Source organism: Panthera uncia, chromosome F1 (assembly GCF_023721935.1).
Source record: "Panthera uncia isolate 11264 chromosome F1, Puncia_PCG_1.0, whole genome shotgun sequence".
Classification (NCBI taxonomy): domain Eukaryota; kingdom Metazoa; phylum Chordata; class Mammalia; order Carnivora; family Felidae; genus Panthera; species Panthera uncia.
Genome location: NC_064813.1, coordinates 27,018,240 through 27,037,729, shown reverse-complemented (window position 1 = coordinate 27,037,729; position 19,490 = coordinate 27,018,240). Strand labels below are relative to the sequence as shown.

The following is a 19,490-nucleotide window of genomic DNA, read 5'->3' as shown; positions in this document are numbered from 1 at the left end:
TTTGCTTTTTTTCTTGCACATTGACTCCAGTGTGCAAGAGGAGTCACCTCGCAGGTCAACAGGGCAAGAGATGATGCCAACCCAGTACCAGGACACATGAAAGTCACTGTGACTTCACTGAAGACAAATTCTAAGCGCAGATGGCCATGCCCTCCTCCCCCACCTTCTTGTTCGTCCCTCACCAACCCTGGGGTCCCTTGTTTAGGGACAACGCCAGGAGAAAAAGCAGTGGACGCTCTGAAGGTTTGGAGAGGGCACCCGGTCCCCTTTCCCACCCTAGCCGGACTTGACTAGGCTGAGAGGGCACATCTATCTACCTCTGGAACGAAATTCAGGATGGGGGTGTCGCGAGGGTGGGATCCGTAGGGCCTCGGGGTCCCGTGGCAAGGGAGGTGGGCTTCCCACGCATGCAGCCAAGTGGCGTCGAGCATGTGGTGAAGCACCAGAGAACCTCAGCGGTCACCTGCCCCAGTGGTGGGCCTTCTGTTTTACTTCCACCAGGAACGTGCGTTGAGAATTTTAAGTGTGCATGTGTGCCTTGTAAAAACGACAAGCCACACATGCTCCCTCGCTGGTTAGCCCGGGTGTCCGTGTGCGCGTCGCCGCCCTGCACGCACGAGGTCGAGAATTGTTCAAATCGCCCGCGGTTGCAGCCGGCGAGACAGAGGGGTCTCTGGGGACCGAGAACAGGACCCAGCTGAGCCGGCGTGGCCAGAGCGGCTCCCGAAGCCAGGCAGCCAGAAAGGTGCGGGGACCCGACGGGGCCGAGAAGGACAGCGGACTCCCCGCGGCAGGCCGCGGTGAGCGGGGGCGCGCACCGGGGGTCCGCGCCCGGCCACCTCCGCGCACAGCTCCCGGCCGCCTTCCCCCGCCCGCCGCTGCCCGCTGCGTGACTCGAGCCTTCCTGGCCAAGTACGGGCTGTCCCTGGCCCAACCTCAGCCAGACGCGGGGGAGAGAGAGCAAGGGCTGGGAAGTGCCGGCGGGAAAGGAATTGGCCAGAGGAGAAGAGAAGGAGGAGGAGGATAGAGTCCCGGGCGGAGAGAAACCCCAGACCGATGGCGCGCGAGCGGAAGACTGCGTGCGGCCCGGGCCTTCGGAGGGTCTGCCCCGCCTTTCCCCATCCTTTAGTCCGAATGGAGGGGCAGTGGGGACACAAGCCTCAGGCCTGGTCCGGTTCCCCGCCAGACCCGCGGAAACCCACAAGCCCTGGGCGCAGCCGTCCGGGACCACCTGCTGCCGCGGCCGAACCCGCCGCAGTATTTATACCCAGGGAGCGAGCCCGCACGGCCAGGCGCGGACGTGGGGGAGGGGGGGAGGGGGGAAGGGCCCGCGAGGCCCCGCCCCGTTCTATGCGGCCCCGCCCCCTGCCCTGCCCTCTACACTCGGGGCGCCGGGACCCCCACTCCGGCCCGGGTCCGCGGCCCGCTGCCGGGTGTGGGGATTGGCTGAAGGGCGGGCCTCCCTGCGGAAAGCGACGTCACGGCCGTTCCTGCAGTGTGAATGAATCAAAATGCCTGGGTGACCGCGGCCTCCCGGGCGGCCGGCACGCGAAGGGTGGAGGGGGAGGGGGAGAGCAGCGGGCGGGGGAAGGAGGAGGGGAAAAAAGCCAGAGCTGCAGCAACAGCGTCTCCTCAACCCGGGATGTGCACCTACCCCGGAGAGCGAGATCAAAGGGATTTGAAACAGACTGAGGACTGGCGGGGGGAGGGGGCCAGCCAGCCTGTGGAATCCTCCCGGAGAGGCGGAGGGTCTGGCTTCCACCGTGACTTCGGCGGCCTGGTTGGGTTTTGTATTATTATTTTCAAATTTCTGAATCCAGCTTAAGCGAGAGAGATCTCCGTAGACTGCGACTCCCTGGCTCTCGCTCCAAGATGATGCAGAGCGCAGCTGTCCCCGCGGAGGGGGCTGTCAAGGGGCTCCCGGAGATGCTTGGTGTGCCGATGCAACGTAAGACACCCCCCTTTCTCGCGGATTTAATTTGATAACAAGACAGCCAGCAGGCTTGGCCGGTACGGGGCGGGTCGGACGCTGCGTGTAGCCTGGACTGGAGGGGCCGGGCGGGGCGAGGGGCCGCCGGCCCCGGTGCAGAGGCGGTCACAGGGCAGGGGCACTGGCCAGAGTGCGTTTAAAGGGCCTGGCTCTTGGCTTTTGGGGCCGAAAGTGAAAGCCCCCCGATAGTGCTCGAGGCCAGCCGTGGGTACCGAATCTCGCATCTCCAGCCCATTGCTTTTCTAGGAGCGCTGGGAGAGTGCTGTTTGGGGACTCCATGGGAAGGAGCTGAAGGCCAGGCCTGAGGGCTGGGGTGGTCTCTGTAAATCATCCTCCTTCCCGGGGTGACGGTCAAAGCTCGAAGTACCGCCTGTACAACTTCACCCCAGCTGGCGGGAAGTTGGAGAGCGCGTCCCCCGCCCCCGGGGCTGGCGGCGCAGAAGCCCAGGCCACACGCTCTGTCCCCGCGCGCTGGGCGTGCGCGCCTGGTGCGTCCTCAGCCGCTGCTGCCGGCGGCGCCTGCAGCCTGCGCCGCCGGGGATTGCCTGCTCCCAGTGAAGTCGACTCGCCATGTTCCAGCTAGCCGAGGAATGCAGGGGAGGGAGAAGCACCGGGACGAAGTTGTGAACTCGTCTTTGCGCACAGCCTTTGAGCACACGAGGACACAATCTCAGGATGGCTTAGACTCGGAAGCGGAGAGACTAGGTGTTTGGGCGCTTTGCTCGCCCACCCACTTTCTTTCCCGCGCCCGAAACTAGCAAGACAGAGGGAGCTCGGGGCGTGTTTATCCCCAGGTCTCTCTGTGTGTGTTTGGGTTTGCGGGCTCACGCATTTTCCCGGAGGGAAGCTATCTATGTCCCTCACTCCCAAACGGAATCTTCGATGGAGAATATGTGCAGAGGTAGGAGCAGCTCCCGGGGCATCGCGCGCGCACGGCGGGCTCCTAGCGAGTCCTGCTCTGCAGGTTGGAGGGCTCTGCGTAACACCCCTGGGCACCGTGGAGAGGGAAAGTTTCCTTCACTCTGTTTGCCAAGGGGCTTTGCTTCCGCCCGCGATTTCTTTAGTGGAGCGGTAGCTACGTTCTCGAGGTTTATTTTAAGTAAATAAAATAATGGTGTCTACCTACGAACTAGGGCGCACGGCTGCGCCCTCCTGCGCCCTAGCTCTCCACCGCAGGGATTCTGCTTGGACCATACCTCAAAGGGCAGGGTGGCGAGCGTACGTCCTGGGCTTCCCTGGGAAGTTTTTGAGAAGGAACTAGAAGGGGATAGCTTCGCCCAAACCGATTTAGGTTGTTTTTTGGCTATATCCTGCAGTTATCCATTGTCTTTTCCTGTCAACTGTTGGCAAACAGTTCCACGTCGGCACCGCGTCTTGGGAAGTTTACTGCTGACCTAGATGTATCTGTAGAAGACATTGGGGGTTCGCTGCTGCCCTTGCTGCCCCCACCCCACCACAGGCAAGGAGTGGGTTCTCAGCCCCTGCACAAACAGAAACACAGAAGCTGGCAAAGGAGCTCCAAGTCCTTAAGCCGATTGTAGCTCTGCGTGAATGAGGGGAGTGTGTGAGTGGGCAGAAGGCGTGTGTGTGACTCATGTCCTTGTTACCTGGTAAGTCTGTGCTTTAATAGTTGTGGTCCTTAGGTGGACTGTCAGGACCTCAAAGAAGGAAGGGTGGGGGAGACTGCTCTGACAGCCTTTTTCCAGGATGCTCCACGCACACTCTTAGATTGTCTCACTTACTCAGAGACAACTTTGATTTCCACTTCAAAAACTCAATTTCCTAAAATGCCTAGAGCTTGCTTTCAGAGCTACAGTTCACCAGGGCTCGAGTTGGGGTTCCAACCATAGAAAACTCTGTGAGGCAGAATGGGACTCTGGTCCCCTGCACCCAGCAGAGGCAATGCCCAACCAGGAGAGGTTGGTCTGCCCTTCCTTTTGTCTTGTCCTGGTTCTCTGGTCTGGGTTGCAGGGGGCAATGGTCAAAAATGAGGGGCCCAATCCAGGAAGATTTAGGAGTCCAGCTTTTTTTGTTTTTTCCTTTGGGGATGTGCATGGAACATACCTGCTTCCAGCAGATGCGGCTTCTGGCCATTAAGCTGTTGGTGCTGGGAACTGGGCATAGGTGGGGCGTGGTCCCCTCACACACATAGACACCGCCATTCTCTTTTATGGGGCAGGAGGCCCACTGGCCTAAGAACTCTGGGTGGGGTGGGGGTTGGGGGCATGTCCTTGGGCCTCAGGGGAGAAGGGTCATCCCAGGTCTGTGAGTGTTTAAACCGTGGGGGAGAGGAGAGAACAGAAAGGCTCTCCTGCAAGGGTTGTTCCAACCCCACAACTGGAAGGTTTGGGTTGTCCCCCCACCCCCAGCCGGACATACACAGACACATATTCATTTCTTCACTCTAAGCCACCACAGATGGAGCACTTCAGAGCACAGATGTGGGGATCCCCCAACCTGGGTCCTTCTGGTGCCCTGGCCTCATAGGGGCATTTTAGGGATTTGAATCCAGTTTGCTTCACCTGTAGTCGGAATATTCTTTTGGGCTTGGCTGAGTTACACTCCCTTATGGAAAACATTACCAAGTAGTGTAAGAAATTCTCTCTTGGCCTCCTTGCTTGCTCTTTGCCCAACCCCCCCACCCTCCGTCCTGGGCGGACTTGTTAGTGTGGTTGACCCCCTCCTGCTTCCCTGAGCTGGGGTTACAGGGCTGGTAAGAGCATCGCCAATTCGACAGCGACGGGCAGCCCAATGGGGCCCACGCCAGGCTCAGACGTTTCCAGAGGTGCTTGAGGATCTTCATCTGATTGAGGGGCATCAGCGTGGGGCAAGAAAGCTCAGGAAGAACGGAGCGAGAGGAGTCAGGGAGTGATCCCGGAGTGACCTGGGGTAGAGAAGTGGAGCCCCACCACCTTAAATCTTCCCCGAGTTGCCGTGCATTCCGGCTTCTGCCTCTGGGGTCAGTGTTTTCTAAGGACTCAACCCCCCCTCTCCTTACTCTGGGTGGCAGCTGGGCTGTTAGTAGGAGGCTGCACCCTCGAGGTCACGTCCAGCACGGCCCAGGTCACATCCAGCATTGTCGGGAGGGCCCTTTTGAAAAATTTGGGTGTTCCCCCCCTCCCCCAGCCAGGTGGATAGGTTCAGAAAGGGACCCTGTTCCAAGCTAGCGGATCCCAGCTACTTGACCCACAATTAGGGTCGCGGGTCTCTCAGGAATTCTGGGCACAAACTGCTAATGCCAAGGTCTTCCCCCTCCCTCCGGGCTGTAGAACACCAAGGTCTGAATTCTCACAGCTCCCGACCCAGGGCGTGGCGGGGGGGGGGGGCAGCGTTGGATGCGGTGATCGCCTCCCGATCTTCCTCCGAACCTGTCTGCTCCCTGAAATCATCGGTTTCCACACGCATCCGGGCCCTGCTGGCCCCTTTTGCACGCCAAGACGCCGCGGAACAGTAAGGGACATACAGGGAGGTGGCGTTTTATCCACCCCTTGCCTTCGGTTTGGGCCTGTTTCCCACACAGGGAACCGAGCTCCCAGGGCACCGAGCGAAAGGACAACGGCCCCTGACGGCCCCCGGATTGCTGACTGGAGAGCTGGCCCACCCGGGCGGGAGGAAGGGGAAATCCTCCCGGTCCAGGCGCGGAGTGATAGATGGGTAACATGTCTGGGACATCTCCCATCCCACCCTTGTCTCCTAAAATATCTACTTCTTGCAGCTCTTGCGAACCCCGAAGCTGTGGGAAAAGGGTATTTGATTTTGTATTTGGTAGGATCTGGGTGAAGAACTTCTCTAGGACGCCCCACCACCCTTTCTTCCCTTCCAGGGCGCGTGGGGGGAAATCTTGCAGCACCGATCGAGTCAGAATCCCCGCCCCCGAACCTCTCTTCTTTGCAGTCCTTTTCTTAAGGGAAGGAATGGACTCCTTTCCCGGGGGCCAGGAGTTCTTTCAAACTCTGGAGCAGCGATTCGAGCTTCTTTCCAGTCCTGCCTTCCCTGGTGGTGCCGGAAAGAAAAACAAGAAAAAAATTTATTATATGATATATATCTCCATGTATTACATATATGGAGAGACAGAGAGATATTGATTGATTCAGATTCCGATACAGAAATTCAGACAGCAGCCCCGGGCACCACAAATCTCCTTCCCCGCGTCAGAAAAATATTGTCAGGCGTGAGCCAACTTTTAAAGGTCAGACGGGTGGCTGTCCCCGCCGGCAGATTCAGGCCTTTACGGGTTGGGGATTCAGATTCCCTAACTCCGGGGATCCCACCCCAGCCTCGGGCCAGAGCTTCGCACCGCCCAGAAGGGAATTTGGAGAAAGCCGGGTGACCACGGCGGCGCCTCGTTTTCGGAGGCGGGTGGCCGAGGACACCCGAGGGGCGATTGGGCTCTGGCCTCCCGCGTTCCACCGTCTGGATCAGAGAGGACAGTGAAGGCGGAGGGGAGCCCTCCTTGGCAGCGCGCGACCCCAGTGCGCTCAGGGATCGGAATTAACGATTTCACCCGGACAAGGAGCGGGCAGCCAGGGCGGGTGAGGGGCGAAGGTCTGCAATGAGCGGTCCCCAGTGTCCGGGGAAGATGGGAAGTCGGGACTCAGAAGAGGCAGCAGGACCTAACTCGAGTTGTTTCCTCGCTTGGCCGCAGTGCGGGCTCGTGGAAAACCAGCGCCAGGCGGGGCTGGGCGGGAGCGGCGTCCTCGGGTCTGGGAGCGCGACCTGCGTGACCCCGGCGCGACCAGGGCAGAGCTCCTCCGCCCCGCGGGTAGGCGCAAGCCTGGGTGGCCCAGGAAACTGGCGATACATTCCTTCAACAGGCGTTTGCCGCGCACCTGCGGGTGCTGTGCGCTCACCCGACGCTTGCCCTGGATGTTGGAGGGCTTGCTAGTGGAAGCCAGTGCGGACAGGACGGCCTTTCTGGGGGAGCCAGCTCTGCGCGCGCCACGTCCCGCAGCCCGAGACAGAGGCCGTGGCTGCGAAGGGGGCAAGGGGCGGACGACCTCTGTCTCCACTGCGCGCCTCATTCGGCGTTCCCGCGCCTTGGCCTTTTCACTATCCCACCTTGCCGGGTCCGTTTCTCGGTTGACTATTCTGAGCGGGCCGGAGCGAGCCGGGACTGGCCAAGCCCGCGACCCGGTTCCCGCTCCCCTTTGGAGCGGTGGCAGGACTGCCCGCGGGGAAAGGCGCGGTAGGCGGGAGCGTCGACTGCGTGCCCAGCCGAGGGACGCCCGAAACTTCTCTTTCTCCCCATACTCATTTCTCAGCAAGCATTTGGGAAGATAAAACTAAACTCCAACTCCAGCGGCTCAAGCCTTTCCAGGACTTTAATCCTTGGAAAGGATTTTTTTTTTTTTTTTCCTATTTGGGGAGCGGCTCCTCCAGCACGGATCCTGGAGGCAGCCAGCGGGTCCGCGAGGTCCGGGCACCCAGAGCGCCGTGCCCGCCTTCGAGCCTCGGCTCCGGGCCCTGTTCCCAGCACTTAGCGGACCTCGACGAGCCCTCGAAACGTGGCGGGCTCAAGGGAGATGAGGCCTCTACCTGGGCAGCTGATGAAGTAAATTAAATTCGACCTGGAGGTGTAGTTGGTGCCACAGTGTGTCGGGAAAGGCGCAAGGGCGCCGGCCGCAGGCTGCACCTGCCTTTCGGCGGAAGCCGCGGCGGGCGGGAGCCCAGCACCGGCTTCAGTCTGGGGCCCTCAGAGGTTGGCTTCATCCAGGACGGGACTTTTTTTTGTTTGTTTTTTTAGACGGCAGAGTGAATATCCTTTAAAGGGATCTGAAGGGTGAAACTAATCAGGAAGGAGACGAATTATTAGCCAAGCCGGGACGGGATAAAACCGGGAACTACAGGAAGTTGAAGGAAGACCAAACGCTAGGTGTACCTTCCTCTAGACACGCCAGAAACAAAGCGGGGGGTTAAGGCAAGAATGTTGTCTGAGTGCTCTGGGGATTAGACCAACGCTAGTCCTCAAGCCGGCTTGGAGACCGCCTACAGCCCTGAAAATACCACGGTCCGTTTTTTAAAAATCGAGTCCTCCTGGAGGTGAGGTGGGGGTCGAGGGAGGCAGGGAGCCGGCAAAACAATTTCTTTCCAGTGAGTAGACAAAACACGGCCCACGGGGGGCGTCTTAGGTTCTGAACACTGACCTGCTGACCCCCGCTGACCAGGTGTAGACAGCCTCAAGTCCTAATATTCCCATTGTCCTAGCTTCCCATTTGCCTCGGATTTCATGCCCGTTCACTGTGTGCTACAGTCAATTAGTGAGTACTTAGCACCGCATTAGCAGACAGAACCCAGAGAGACACCCTTGCTGAGGAGGCAGCTCTGGAGGAAAGGGAGGAGGGTTGCACCTGCAATTCTCCAGGGATGGAAAATTAGTTAACAGGGACTAACCTTTCCCTCCGGTTGTTAAAAAAGACTGCTTTGAGCCTCTTGTTTTGGTCAGCAAGGATGGATATTTGGTGGATTTCTCTGGCTGGGAAACTAGTCTCCTCCAAATTGAAGAGTTGTGGTTGGGGAGGGTTGGTGGCCTTCGATGGAGGGTCCTTGTATCATTGCTTTCATTGAGGGAAATTTATCAGGATTAGAGCCGAGAAGCTTCGGAATGCATAGAAACTCAGAGCCAGTTTAGCTGTTGACAGGGTGAAAGGAATAATACCACCTACTTTGGGAAGCAAGGTTGGAAACGGACTGGACCAGCAGTTTGCGGTGGTAGAACCAGATACTGGGGTTGGAGATGGTGGGGGCGGGAGGGGGAAGGGTTCAAGTTTACTTTTGTAATGATTTTCTGCCTTTTTTTCCCTCTTAGAATGAGTGTTAACAAGGCCCACGGCACAGATGTGAGCAAACAAACAGGGTCTACTGCTTTTAGTAAAATCCCATCGTGGCTTACATGTCTGCCTTCATTCTCATTCTCTTTCTCTTCTTCCTTTCTTCCCTTCCTCAGTTCTTCCTTCCTTCTTTTGTGAGGTCTCTGGTACGCGCATGAATTCACAGCACAGGGGGTTTATTGGGGGTTGACTCTCTGACCGGCTGCAGGGTGGTGGGATCCCTTACCTTCTTTTTTGTAGTGTTTGGAGGCAGGGTAGTTTCTGGGTCCAGAGCCAAAGCCTCCTTGCAGCTGGGCTATTGTTGTTTGTGGTAGGGAAAAGTCACCTGAAACAGAGGCTGCTGTGAGATGAGATTTTACCTTTTTTCAGGTCCTAAGCTCTATAGGAGCCCTGATCAAAATGGAGCACACATCAACCATTGTGAGGCACTACTGTTGGAAGTAGGTGGACAGGTTGGGTTTAATTGGCAAAATTAGAATTGATTCTCCCTCGGAAAATGTACTTCGGGTGAACTGTATGAACGGCGGATTGGAAAATCATCTTGGGAGGCAAATCTAAATCCTGTTGTTATTTTGGTGGATATCTTTTCTCAGATTTCCCCACCCTCCCCTCTGCCCTCCCTCCGACAGTCTGGGGCTAGCCACAGATGTTTTACTGTGGTATCTCACCCCCAAATGCCTTTAAAGTATAATTTACTTTAATTATAATGTTAGAGGGTTAAGGGATTGGTTCTGGGAATGGCTTAACAGAGACAAAACTTGCAGCCAAATTAATTGAAAGTTTCTTGTTATGAGGGAGAGATTGCCAAACATATGGAATACCGCTCCAGAATGAGACATCAGAAAAATACATTGTGGAGATTTAGCAATGACTAAATGTGAAGATAGAGTGGAAATAGAGATGTGCCTACAGCGTTTCCGTAGACTGCCAGTCATGGTTTAATGGGCTTTTTCTGTTTTATTTGCAATTACTGAGAATATCCAATATCCTACTGAAGAATGTTATTTCTGTGTCAATATCTAATTTAGAACATAATCCCACACCTGCAGATACATATCTACATTATGTATTTTATTTACTACAGGACTCCTTCTATTAAAATGTGATCCACATTCAGCCTTAAAATGGTAACATCGAGATTGTCTCCAGGATATTTCTTGAATCTGATGTTTATATATTGAAGAGGTTACTGTTTTCTGAGCTGCCTGAGCAGAAAAAGAACAAAAGAGGTAGTCAAAGGGACCCCAAACCACCAAAGGAAACAAATAGGATCTGGGTGGGGGAAGGATTTTGAAAGACGAGCGGAGGGAAAAAACATTAGGTGTGATCATTTCTGATATGAGAAAGCTTTTCTGACTTTTTTCTAGTTGTTCGTCATTTGTCCACACACACACACACACACACACACACACACACGGAAAAACTAGAAATGAGATGACCCATTTGAAGGTTGATGTATTTTTTAAGTATATAAGCAAATATAATTATAATACAGAATATGATTTACCTTAAATGCAATACCAGGGTTTTTTTTTTTTATTAAGGTTTTCTCAGGATTGTTGTGGCTCTAAGTTCACTGCCATCACAAAATACTACAATGTCCAATGCACCTTTGCTTCTTAAGTTTTGAAGAATTAATATTGGAATTTTATGCTTCAGTTGTGTTGTTTATGAGATAATTCTTACTAAGTTATGAAGAAATGTATAAAATATTTGGGAAATTTATGTTATGGTCTCTTTAACATGCATGGGTTCAGAATAGGGGAAAATATGAAAAAAAAAAAAGGAAGCTATAAATTGTTCAGTAAAAACAAATTGTCCTTAATAGGAGGATGGGAAATAAAGAGCCAGGACACCGGGGGAGTGGGGGGGGAGCCCAGACACACAGAGTCATGATTTGTCATATAAAACTGCATCCTGGACCTCCTGTTCATGGACTGCATAGATGAATTAGTCCTCGGTTCCTTCCACCACAATTGTCAGGTGATTTAAAAGGGGAGTTGGGACCAGAAAACAGGATTTTCCTGTCAGTGGTGGTGGTGGCAACTTTGAATTGAAAAGCTTTATTTTTGAAATGTGTATCCAGTACTAGAACTTTTAATTAATTTAATTTTAACTCTACCACTGTTAGAATTCTTAGAGTTGGAGATTCCAGAAGCTGGCCTTGAGTTTTGGCAGGCATGGTCCCATGCCTGGTATGTCCTGTGGTCATATGTCGATACACTTTAGAATTAGTCACTCCCAGACTAAATCAATAAGCCCCCACAGAGCGGACTTTCCCTAACCTGCCTTTTTAAAACCATCTTCCTTCTTACTCTGGGAACCTTTGATAATGGGCAGCAATGTTTACCATTCATTGACTGTTGTTTCTCCCCTTTATATGTGGGGAAGGAATGGAGAATTCTAAGAAAAACAATATTTTTGCACAGTATTTCACTTGTATGTGTGTTTTCTTTAAGTCCTATTTGGCTTCTTTTTTTCAGTTTTAAGTCAGTAAAGAAACTTAACAAATATAAACAAAATCATGTATTTTTGGAAACATATATCGGCCAAATGTTATTTAAGATGAGCTCAAAACCACTCCCTTCTGGAGTTTGGAGCAAAAGGGTTTGGAGCGAAAGCCACTGGCTTTTGTGTTAGAAGCCTTGGTCTTCAGTCAGCTCCAGAACCTGTCCCAGACGAAAAGAAGCCTCTAGCTCCAGTTTGTGTCCCCACAGTTTGTGTCCCCAACTGTGTCCCTTTAGGGAAGCTCTTTCAAGTGTAGATGCTCACTTTTACTGGGTTTCTGGGAAGAGTAAATGCGCAAGCAGATTTGCAAGTACTTGACAAAGTTCAGAGCTGGGGCAGTCTTAAAGACCAGGATGTTCCCAACTGGCACATGGTGCTGCCCTCACTGGCTGGAGTGCTCCTGGGTGTCCCAAGAGGGGCCGAGCCTACTGGGAGTGTCCCGGGATCTGCGGACCGGGAGCCCCAGAAGCGTCTCCCACAGACGCTGGCCCCCTATCCTGAAAGAAGCCGGGGACACCTTGGCATGAGCATGAGGGTGTTAAGTCAGATTGTGAAACAAAAAGAGGGACTCTGTCCAAAGGGCAGTCAAAAAGTCTCGTGGGACTCCAAGGTGAAACATCAAAGTCCAAATTTTAAGAAATATTAATCTGATCTGGGGGCATGATCTGAGGGCATGGTTAAATGAACATTATTCCTAATAGCACGCAATAACTTAGTTTTAAAATATTAAGATATTCATCAGCATTATGGTTCCGATAGAACTATCTGAAATTCCAATTCATTTTCCCGGAAAGATGCACTTTCTTCAATACATTTTAGAAGTTATTGTCAAGTGTGGTTTTCTAGCCTTAGTCTCTTTGGTGGAAAAAATGTTGTTGTTCTTTCATGATGAGAGATAGAAAACACCATTTTTCAAAGAATTAAAATCGATCAAACAAACACACGCAAACCGTCTCCAAAATGTTTCAGGGTGGCCCCTGGTTCCTTGAGAGCAGTTTCTTGGAAATGAAGAAACGTGAGTGGGGAATAAAAATGCACAATACTTTTTATATGTCATGGAGAGGGGGAGTTGTAGGGGGGCAATTTGGTCCACCACAGACCACATCAGACCTTTCGACTGACCTCCCCTACTTCCCAGTTTTCTAAAACTTCACTAATGGAGGAATTTGGGGATTTCAAATGGAATCCATCTTCGGATGGGCCACTCTGAAAAATAAGCCCGTCATGCCCATGCCACAGGACTTTAGGTGATTTGAGGGCTGGGCATCATGTTACGGGTTTTATAAGCTCCCTTCATGAAGAAGTAGATTAAGGTTATGGGCAAAGAAAAGGTTTTTAGCCATTTCTTATCAAATAAGAAATAGTCACTTTTCCATTGGGCATTTAGATATCTCCAAGAAAAATACTCAAATCCTCAGTTGTTAATTTGAACTCAATCCACTCTTAGCTGCATACATTACAGCAGAAGTGGAGTGAGCTCAGCTGGTTGGGGGGTCCTAGCCTCCCTGTTCTCACCATTGACATATGGGGAGGGCACCAAGGTCTGGCAAATTTGCCCTCATTTTATGGAGAAAAGAGTCTGCCAGATTTCTTTATGCCAAATAGACTTAACCTTGTAATGTTGCATTATCTGCTATTTATACTCCGAGATTATGTTGATTAGAAAGGGGTATACATCTTCCAGATGCTTTAGAACTAAGGGGATGGAGGAGAGTTTTGAGTGTTTTGTGTGTGGGGAGGGTATTGATGGAGGGGGAGATTATATTGAGAAATAATGAAACATGAAATAATTTTAATGTACTTTAAGTATATAAATTCATCTTGTTGGCAACTGGCCATGGGAGAATGGAAAAGGGAGCTGCCATTGAGCTTGGACAATGGTATTATGGGGCCAGGTGTTTTATACTCATTCTCTGATGTGATCACACAGCAACCCTGAGAGACTGTGTTATCATCTCTGTTTTCCAGGTCAGGAAACTGGGGCTCAAAGACTGTAAACAATTTGTCCAAGATCATATATATGGTAGACTCCGATCTGAACCCAGGTCTAGCAGACTGTGATCTGGGATTTATTATAAACAGTTTGGCAGACCCAAAGATTTGAAGATCTAAACTCCAAGCAGAACTGAAAACTTTCAAATTCTCCCAAGAGTTTTCTAAAAGAATAGTTGAACAAAACGTTTCTACTTCGCCCTAGCTTCCTGTATCACTCAATGCCCGCTTTCCTCACGGCCTCGAGGTTGGACAGCTCCCTTATTCAGAGATGGCTTCCTTTCCATAGACAGAGCTCGACTTCGGAAGAATTGGCTTTTTTCCAGAACGGCGATGCCTCAGCCTGTGTGTGAGGAAGCGTGTGTGTGCAGGTTTATGTGTATGTGTGACTCTGTGTAAGTACTGTGGGGTATGTGTGCTTGTGTACCCTCGAGTGTGTGTGTTAAAAGTGTGTGTCTAAGTATATGCAACGATGTGTATGTCTGTGCGTCTATGTGAATGTGGTATGTGTGAGTGCCTTTGTGTATGTCTCAGGGTGTATCTTTGTTCATTTCTGGTTGTGTGTGTTTCTTTATGTGTGTTAGGACGCATATGTGTGTTTGTGTCCTGTGTGTTTGTGTGTATACTGTTAAGTAGGTGCGAATATGTGTGTATATCTGATTGTGCATATAGTGTTTATGTGAGTGTGGGTGCAGGTGTCTGCATGGCGAGCAAGTGTGTCAAGGCAAGCCTTCTTGTCTATACAGCTGCTCTACCTGTGTTTAGGTCTATGCTTTGGGCCATGTCACTCTGTAGGACTGACAGAAGATTCTGGGCCTCGCCGATGGGGAGTGTATTGTACTGTGTGATCCAGCATCTCCCCGGATTCCTTGGCTGTTCCACGGGCTTTGTTGTCTTTTCGTGACCAAGCTTCCTCTCTGCAGAGTCCCAGCAGAGAGCATCACCAAAGAACACTTGTGTGTGGATAAGATAAAATTTTCATTTAAAATGAGATGACTCTTCATAATCAGGAACTGAGTTTATAGATTAAATTTTGTCTTAGTGACTCCAAGGGCCTGCTTAAATACCAGTTTTGAAGGTGGAATTTTGTGATGTCAAACACCGCATAAAAAGTACGTCGAATTTACTGGGGATTTGGAAATCTTCTGGCTCCTTGGAAATTTTGGTTACAACTTAATTTCTGGTACGAGACCTACATAATCTCTGTCCTGTTCAGGCTCTCTGAATTTAAAAATAATAATTTATTGTAGGTTTTAAAAAAGGCTCGTGTTGTTGCTCCTAGAAAAATTTCTAGATAGCTTACATTTCACACTAATCAAAATAATTACATGGAGTGCTGTCACCTGAAGTGTGGGATCTGAGTTCACAAGTCTCCACCCCCTCACAGGCAGGGATGAATCTGAACTTGACAGATGCCATCAACAAGCTGGCACCTTGCAGCTGGGTGGAGGGGATCAGCAGGACAGGGGCTCCTACTTCCCACCCTCGGGGCATTCGGTGTCCGTCCCATACAACACATGCATCCTCTGTCCAAAGGATCTAAATCTATGTCTCAAACATTTCCATCTGCCCAATCGTTAAGAAGCAACAGAGGCCAGCGGCTCATCTACTCCCTTGTCACTGGACACAGAGCAGCTTTGAGACTACCTCTCTGCCTCCATTTCCCCTCCATAAAATGACAGGGTAGAGCCAGCCAGGTGAGGCATGTCCAGATCCCTCCCGCTCTCAGGTTGGGTTTAGCCAACCTTAAGTATAGGCTCCTGGTTCAAATCCCCGTTACCCCATTGTGGGACTTGGGGCACTTTGCTTCACCTCTCCGAGGCTCAGTTTTGTCATCTGTAAAATGGGGATAACAACACCTTCCTCACCAATTTGTACAGATTATTGACGTAATATACACCCAAGACCTGGCAGAGTTCACAACAGGCTCTTGATGTCTGGTTTTACCATTACTGGTATATTAGGGATCTCTTAAATCATTTCTAGGTTACTTTGGCTTTTAAAAATGCCACTCCCCTCTCAAAATCTACATTGGAATACAGCGTGAGACGTTTTTTTTTGTTTTTGTTTTTGTTTTGTTTTTTAACTTAAAAATCACCTTGGTTTGGCCCTCACATTTTTGCCAAACTCGAGGACCCCAGTTTGGCCCCAAGGCCGCTGAGAACCCCCAGTGTGGGCAGCACAGATGGACTCAGCAGGGAGCATCCATGCAAGCCGGAGGCTGAGATGGCTTGTCTGCTTTTAGTGTTGTTCCTAAACGTGATGTTGTCTCCGTTTCCAAGCCTCTAAAACTCCCCTGCCCGCCCTTCCCTGCATACATTAGCCTTAATGTATTCTCTCTTGAATACTCATCATATTAAGGCTCCCGGTAGATACCTAGTTCGAAATAAATTTTATGAGCACACATCCTCGCCCTCATCCCCATGCATTTGCGGCCGGCAGGAGAAATACAGCCGTATCTTTCCTGGAGGCAAGGCCAGACAACAATTAGGTGGGAATCGACGCCCTCTGGCCCCGGAGTCGGGCGGGGTGCGGGAGGGAGCCGGCGGGCGCACTCCCCGCGCCCAGAGGACGGTTCTCCGTCCGGGTTCTCCTAGGGTTCAATCGCGGGCACCGGCGGGGTACCCGGCCCTCGGACTCAGCCGTTCGCTCACACAAAGATGCCCCTAGCGGGCCGTGTCCCCGCGTCCCCGATGGCCCCGGGCGGCGGTGCTCAGCGAGCAGACGGTTTGCACACGGTCTGGGACCTGGGACAGGCTGGTGGGCACGGGTTCCTGCCGATCTGCGAGCCACTTCCGTGCGAGAGGGCCTCGGTCTTCTCTCCCCTCGCGTGCAAAATGGTGCCAGAGCAGTGCTCCTCCACACACACCGCCTTCCTCCAGCCCCTGGCTTGGCGGCTGTGGCGGCTCCGAAAGCCGACGCGCGGGCAGGAGAAACCGCGCCCGCGCGCTGCGTGAGCGCCTTTGCACGAGTCGTCCCCCCTCCCCCACCCCTCGCAGGCTGGCCTTGTCACACGGCGGGAGCCCCTGGTCATGCACCCCTCGCTCCTCAGTCTCCTCTCTGCTTATCCAGACGTCTCCACTGCTAAGGCCCCCTGCTCCTGGACTTCTTCCTGCTGCTCCAGGGAGGCCAGTCCTGATGGTCCCGGAGAGAGGCAGGGGTGTTGTTGTAGTGGGAGGAGCACTACCTGTCTTGCGGACACAATCTGAGCCTCCACAGGGGCGTGGGGACATCTGTGCAGCGATTCTCGATCAATGAGATCAAGCGCATGAACGTGGGTCCCTAACTTTCCTTCCCCTCAGCCACAGCAGCACCACACACAACACACACTTACTGCAATTATCTCCTAGTAACAGCAAACATTTATTGAGCACCTACTGGATACTGGCCCTGTCCTACAGTATTGATTCACTTACTCTTCATAACAATCCTCCCAGGGACTGCTGTCATCATCACCCCCAGGCCCTCCTTGTTACAGATGAGAGAACCGGGCAGAGAGAGAGGCCAAGTAATTTGTGGAAGGTTAAAAAAGCAGAGCCAGGGTTCAAACTCAGGCAGGCTGGCTCCAGAATCCATGGTCCCACCCTGTGTCCTACCCATCCCCCCTTATTTGCTGGAGATTCCTGTTGCTGTCCTGTGTGCTTAGTACCTTGCTGGGGACATCAGAACTGTTTGGTAAGTAACTTGGTAGCTGGTTGGTTGAACATTTTCTTTGTCAAAGAGGAAAACTTCAGAGATAGAAAAAAATGCCATACGCCCTGGGACAGGTAGCAAATGTCCAGACCCATGCATCTCTGTCTCTTTGTGGTTCCTGTAGTTTCCGTGGGGCATTTTGGTGTGAGAATGGAGTCAAAGGGCAAGGCACCTAGTGGGTCTGACTTTCAGGCAAATGTTGGTAGCTGCTGAGGCCAGAAAGGGGAACAGACTGGGCTTGGGGGGTTACCGTGCCCAACACTGACATTTGTGTGTCGACACGGTGATGTCATTTAGTGAGTGTCCCCATAGCCTGTCTACAGGTTTGAGACACAAATGATTTAGAACTTGAGAGAGCTTTCTTTCTACATAGATGTGTTCAAACTTTGTCCCCTGTGCTTTGAGGCCAGTTCCCTTACATTAATACTTTTAAATTATATCACACCGACAAAGATGATATGAATCAAGAATGTAGGATTCCGGAGAGATTTGGTTTGTTGATATTTTGGAGTGCACGGGAGAAGCAGGTGAACTGTTTCGAGGTGAGCTTCTTAGAGAGGATTTGATCCAATATTTATGTAGTGATACATATCTGTGGAGCTACTCGTGTGTACCAGGCACTGTGCTAGGCGGCTGGGATACATAGCTGCAAAAGAAACATTATTCTGGCCCCGGGAGGATCTCCCCTCCTAATAAGAAACACTGGGTGCATTGGATTTCAGTTCCCATGTGCCTTGTTGACCAATGACCTTTGTGCAGTGCACAGCCTGCACAATTATACGTGGCAGCCCTAAGGGTTTGGGTTCTGTCCTTTCCCTCCAGTGGGACATGAATCGTGAAGAACAGGAAGGCATCCACACAGGGTGGTCGGGTTAGCCGTGCTGTGTGGAAGGCTCACTCTGCCTTTCTCTCCTCTCCCCACAGAGATCCCTCAGTGTGCCGGCTGCAACCAGCATATCCTGGACAAGTTCATCCTGAAGGTCCTGGACAGACACTGGCACAGCTCTTGCCTCAAGTGTGCAGACTGCCAGATGCAGCTGGCGGACAGGTGCTTCTCCAGGGCCGGGAGCGTCTACTGCAAGGAAGACTTCTTCAAGTAAGCTAGAACCCAGGGTGCAGCCTCCCTCCCATGCCCTGGTCTGTATCTGCCTCTCCCCGCTGGGGGTGGGGGAGAGATCTGGCAGAGGGCTGGAGCCAAACTTCTGCAGGGGGGCCGACAAAGGATTCCGGCGAATCCTGAAGGGAATGCTCCTTCTTGGTGTTGGTTTCTTGGGCCACGTGGCTCTATCATTCCTGCCACTTTCAGGGTGGCTGCTTTGAGTTTTGCACCTCGAATCTAGAGGAGTCTTCGTGGCTGCTTGGGGGCCCCAGAGGCTTGGAAGAGTTGCTCCTGGTCGGGGTCAAGCCAGGCTCTGTTAGTGTCATCGCTTTCAATGAAAACATGATGAAGAGGCAGTTTGATGTGACGGTTAAGAGCCCAGACCCTTGACTGGGTTTGAATCCCTTATTAGCTGTGTGCTCTTGGGCAACTTACCTAACTTCTCTCTGCCTCTGGTTACTTATCTATAAAATGTGGCTGCTGATCATAGTTCCTACCTCACTGTTATTAGCTTTGAATGGATCAATATGTGTAAAGTCCGTAGGACAGTACCTGACACCTGAGTGTTAGCTTTTAAGACTGTCCTCAATTCCTTCTGGGGTTGGATCCATCAGAAAAAATCCTGCTGGTCATGGAGAGGGGACCTTCTAGAATTTATCTTCTGTGGCATTTCGTCTGGGGCTTCTCTCCCGGAACCCGTTGCCCAGGGCACTCAGGCTGGTGCCTCAGCTCACCTGGACCAGCTGGTGACAGCAAGACCAACAACAAGAGAAGGGAGGTGTCCATCGGTGACGCGGAGCCCAGGGTGGGTGGCCCACGGGGGTGCGCTGAGGGGGGCGGGGCTTCTGGGGAGGCTCATCAAAGCCTGGAAACACTTGGCACAAATGAGCAAGCCTCAGAGGGGCGGCATGCCTCCTTCAGAGATCATGTATTCTGCACAAAGGGAGGGGACATGGGGACAAATGCCAGTCCTGGATCCAGGACATGTTTCTCCCAAATCCTGCCAAGGTTGAACTTCAGAGAACAGGTGATTTGAATTTCTGAGGATTCTCAAATTTCATTAGCCCAATACGAGTTGAAAAGCACATTAAAGGTGATCTTGGTTTCTACTGGGGCTTCCTCCAAGGCTTGTGCTCAGAAGGCAACACTCATTGTCGCCATCACACTTGGGTCAAAAATGCACCGCTCTCTCCCTTGGTGTACGTGTGAGCATGTGCACTCACACGTGCTTGTGTGTTCATGCCAGTGCCCATATGCTGCCTGAGGGCAGGGGCAGTAGGCGCGCAGGCACATCCAACAGATTCCTGATGGCTCCGACTCAGGGCCGGGCCTCTGCTCCCTCTAGGTCTTTTCCGTGCTCTCCATCCTCCCAGTCTTCCTT

General features: G+C 52.2%; 1 protein-coding gene across 1 annotated transcript in view; it reads left to right on the top strand.

Moving 5' to 3' along the window:
- The first annotated feature begins 1,872 nt into the window (after nucleotides 1–1,872).
- LHX4 (LIM homeobox 4) overlaps nucleotides 1,873–19,490 on the top strand; it is a 41,566-nt gene continuing 23,948 nt past the window's right edge. The window contains exons 1-2 of the mRNA XM_049634144.1: nucleotides 1,873–1,948; nucleotides 17,935–18,106. Coding sequence (XP_049490101.1) covers nucleotides 1,873–1,948; nucleotides 17,935–18,106 — 248 coding nt within the window. The remainder of the gene's footprint in view (nucleotides 1,949–17,934; nucleotides 18,107–19,490) is intronic.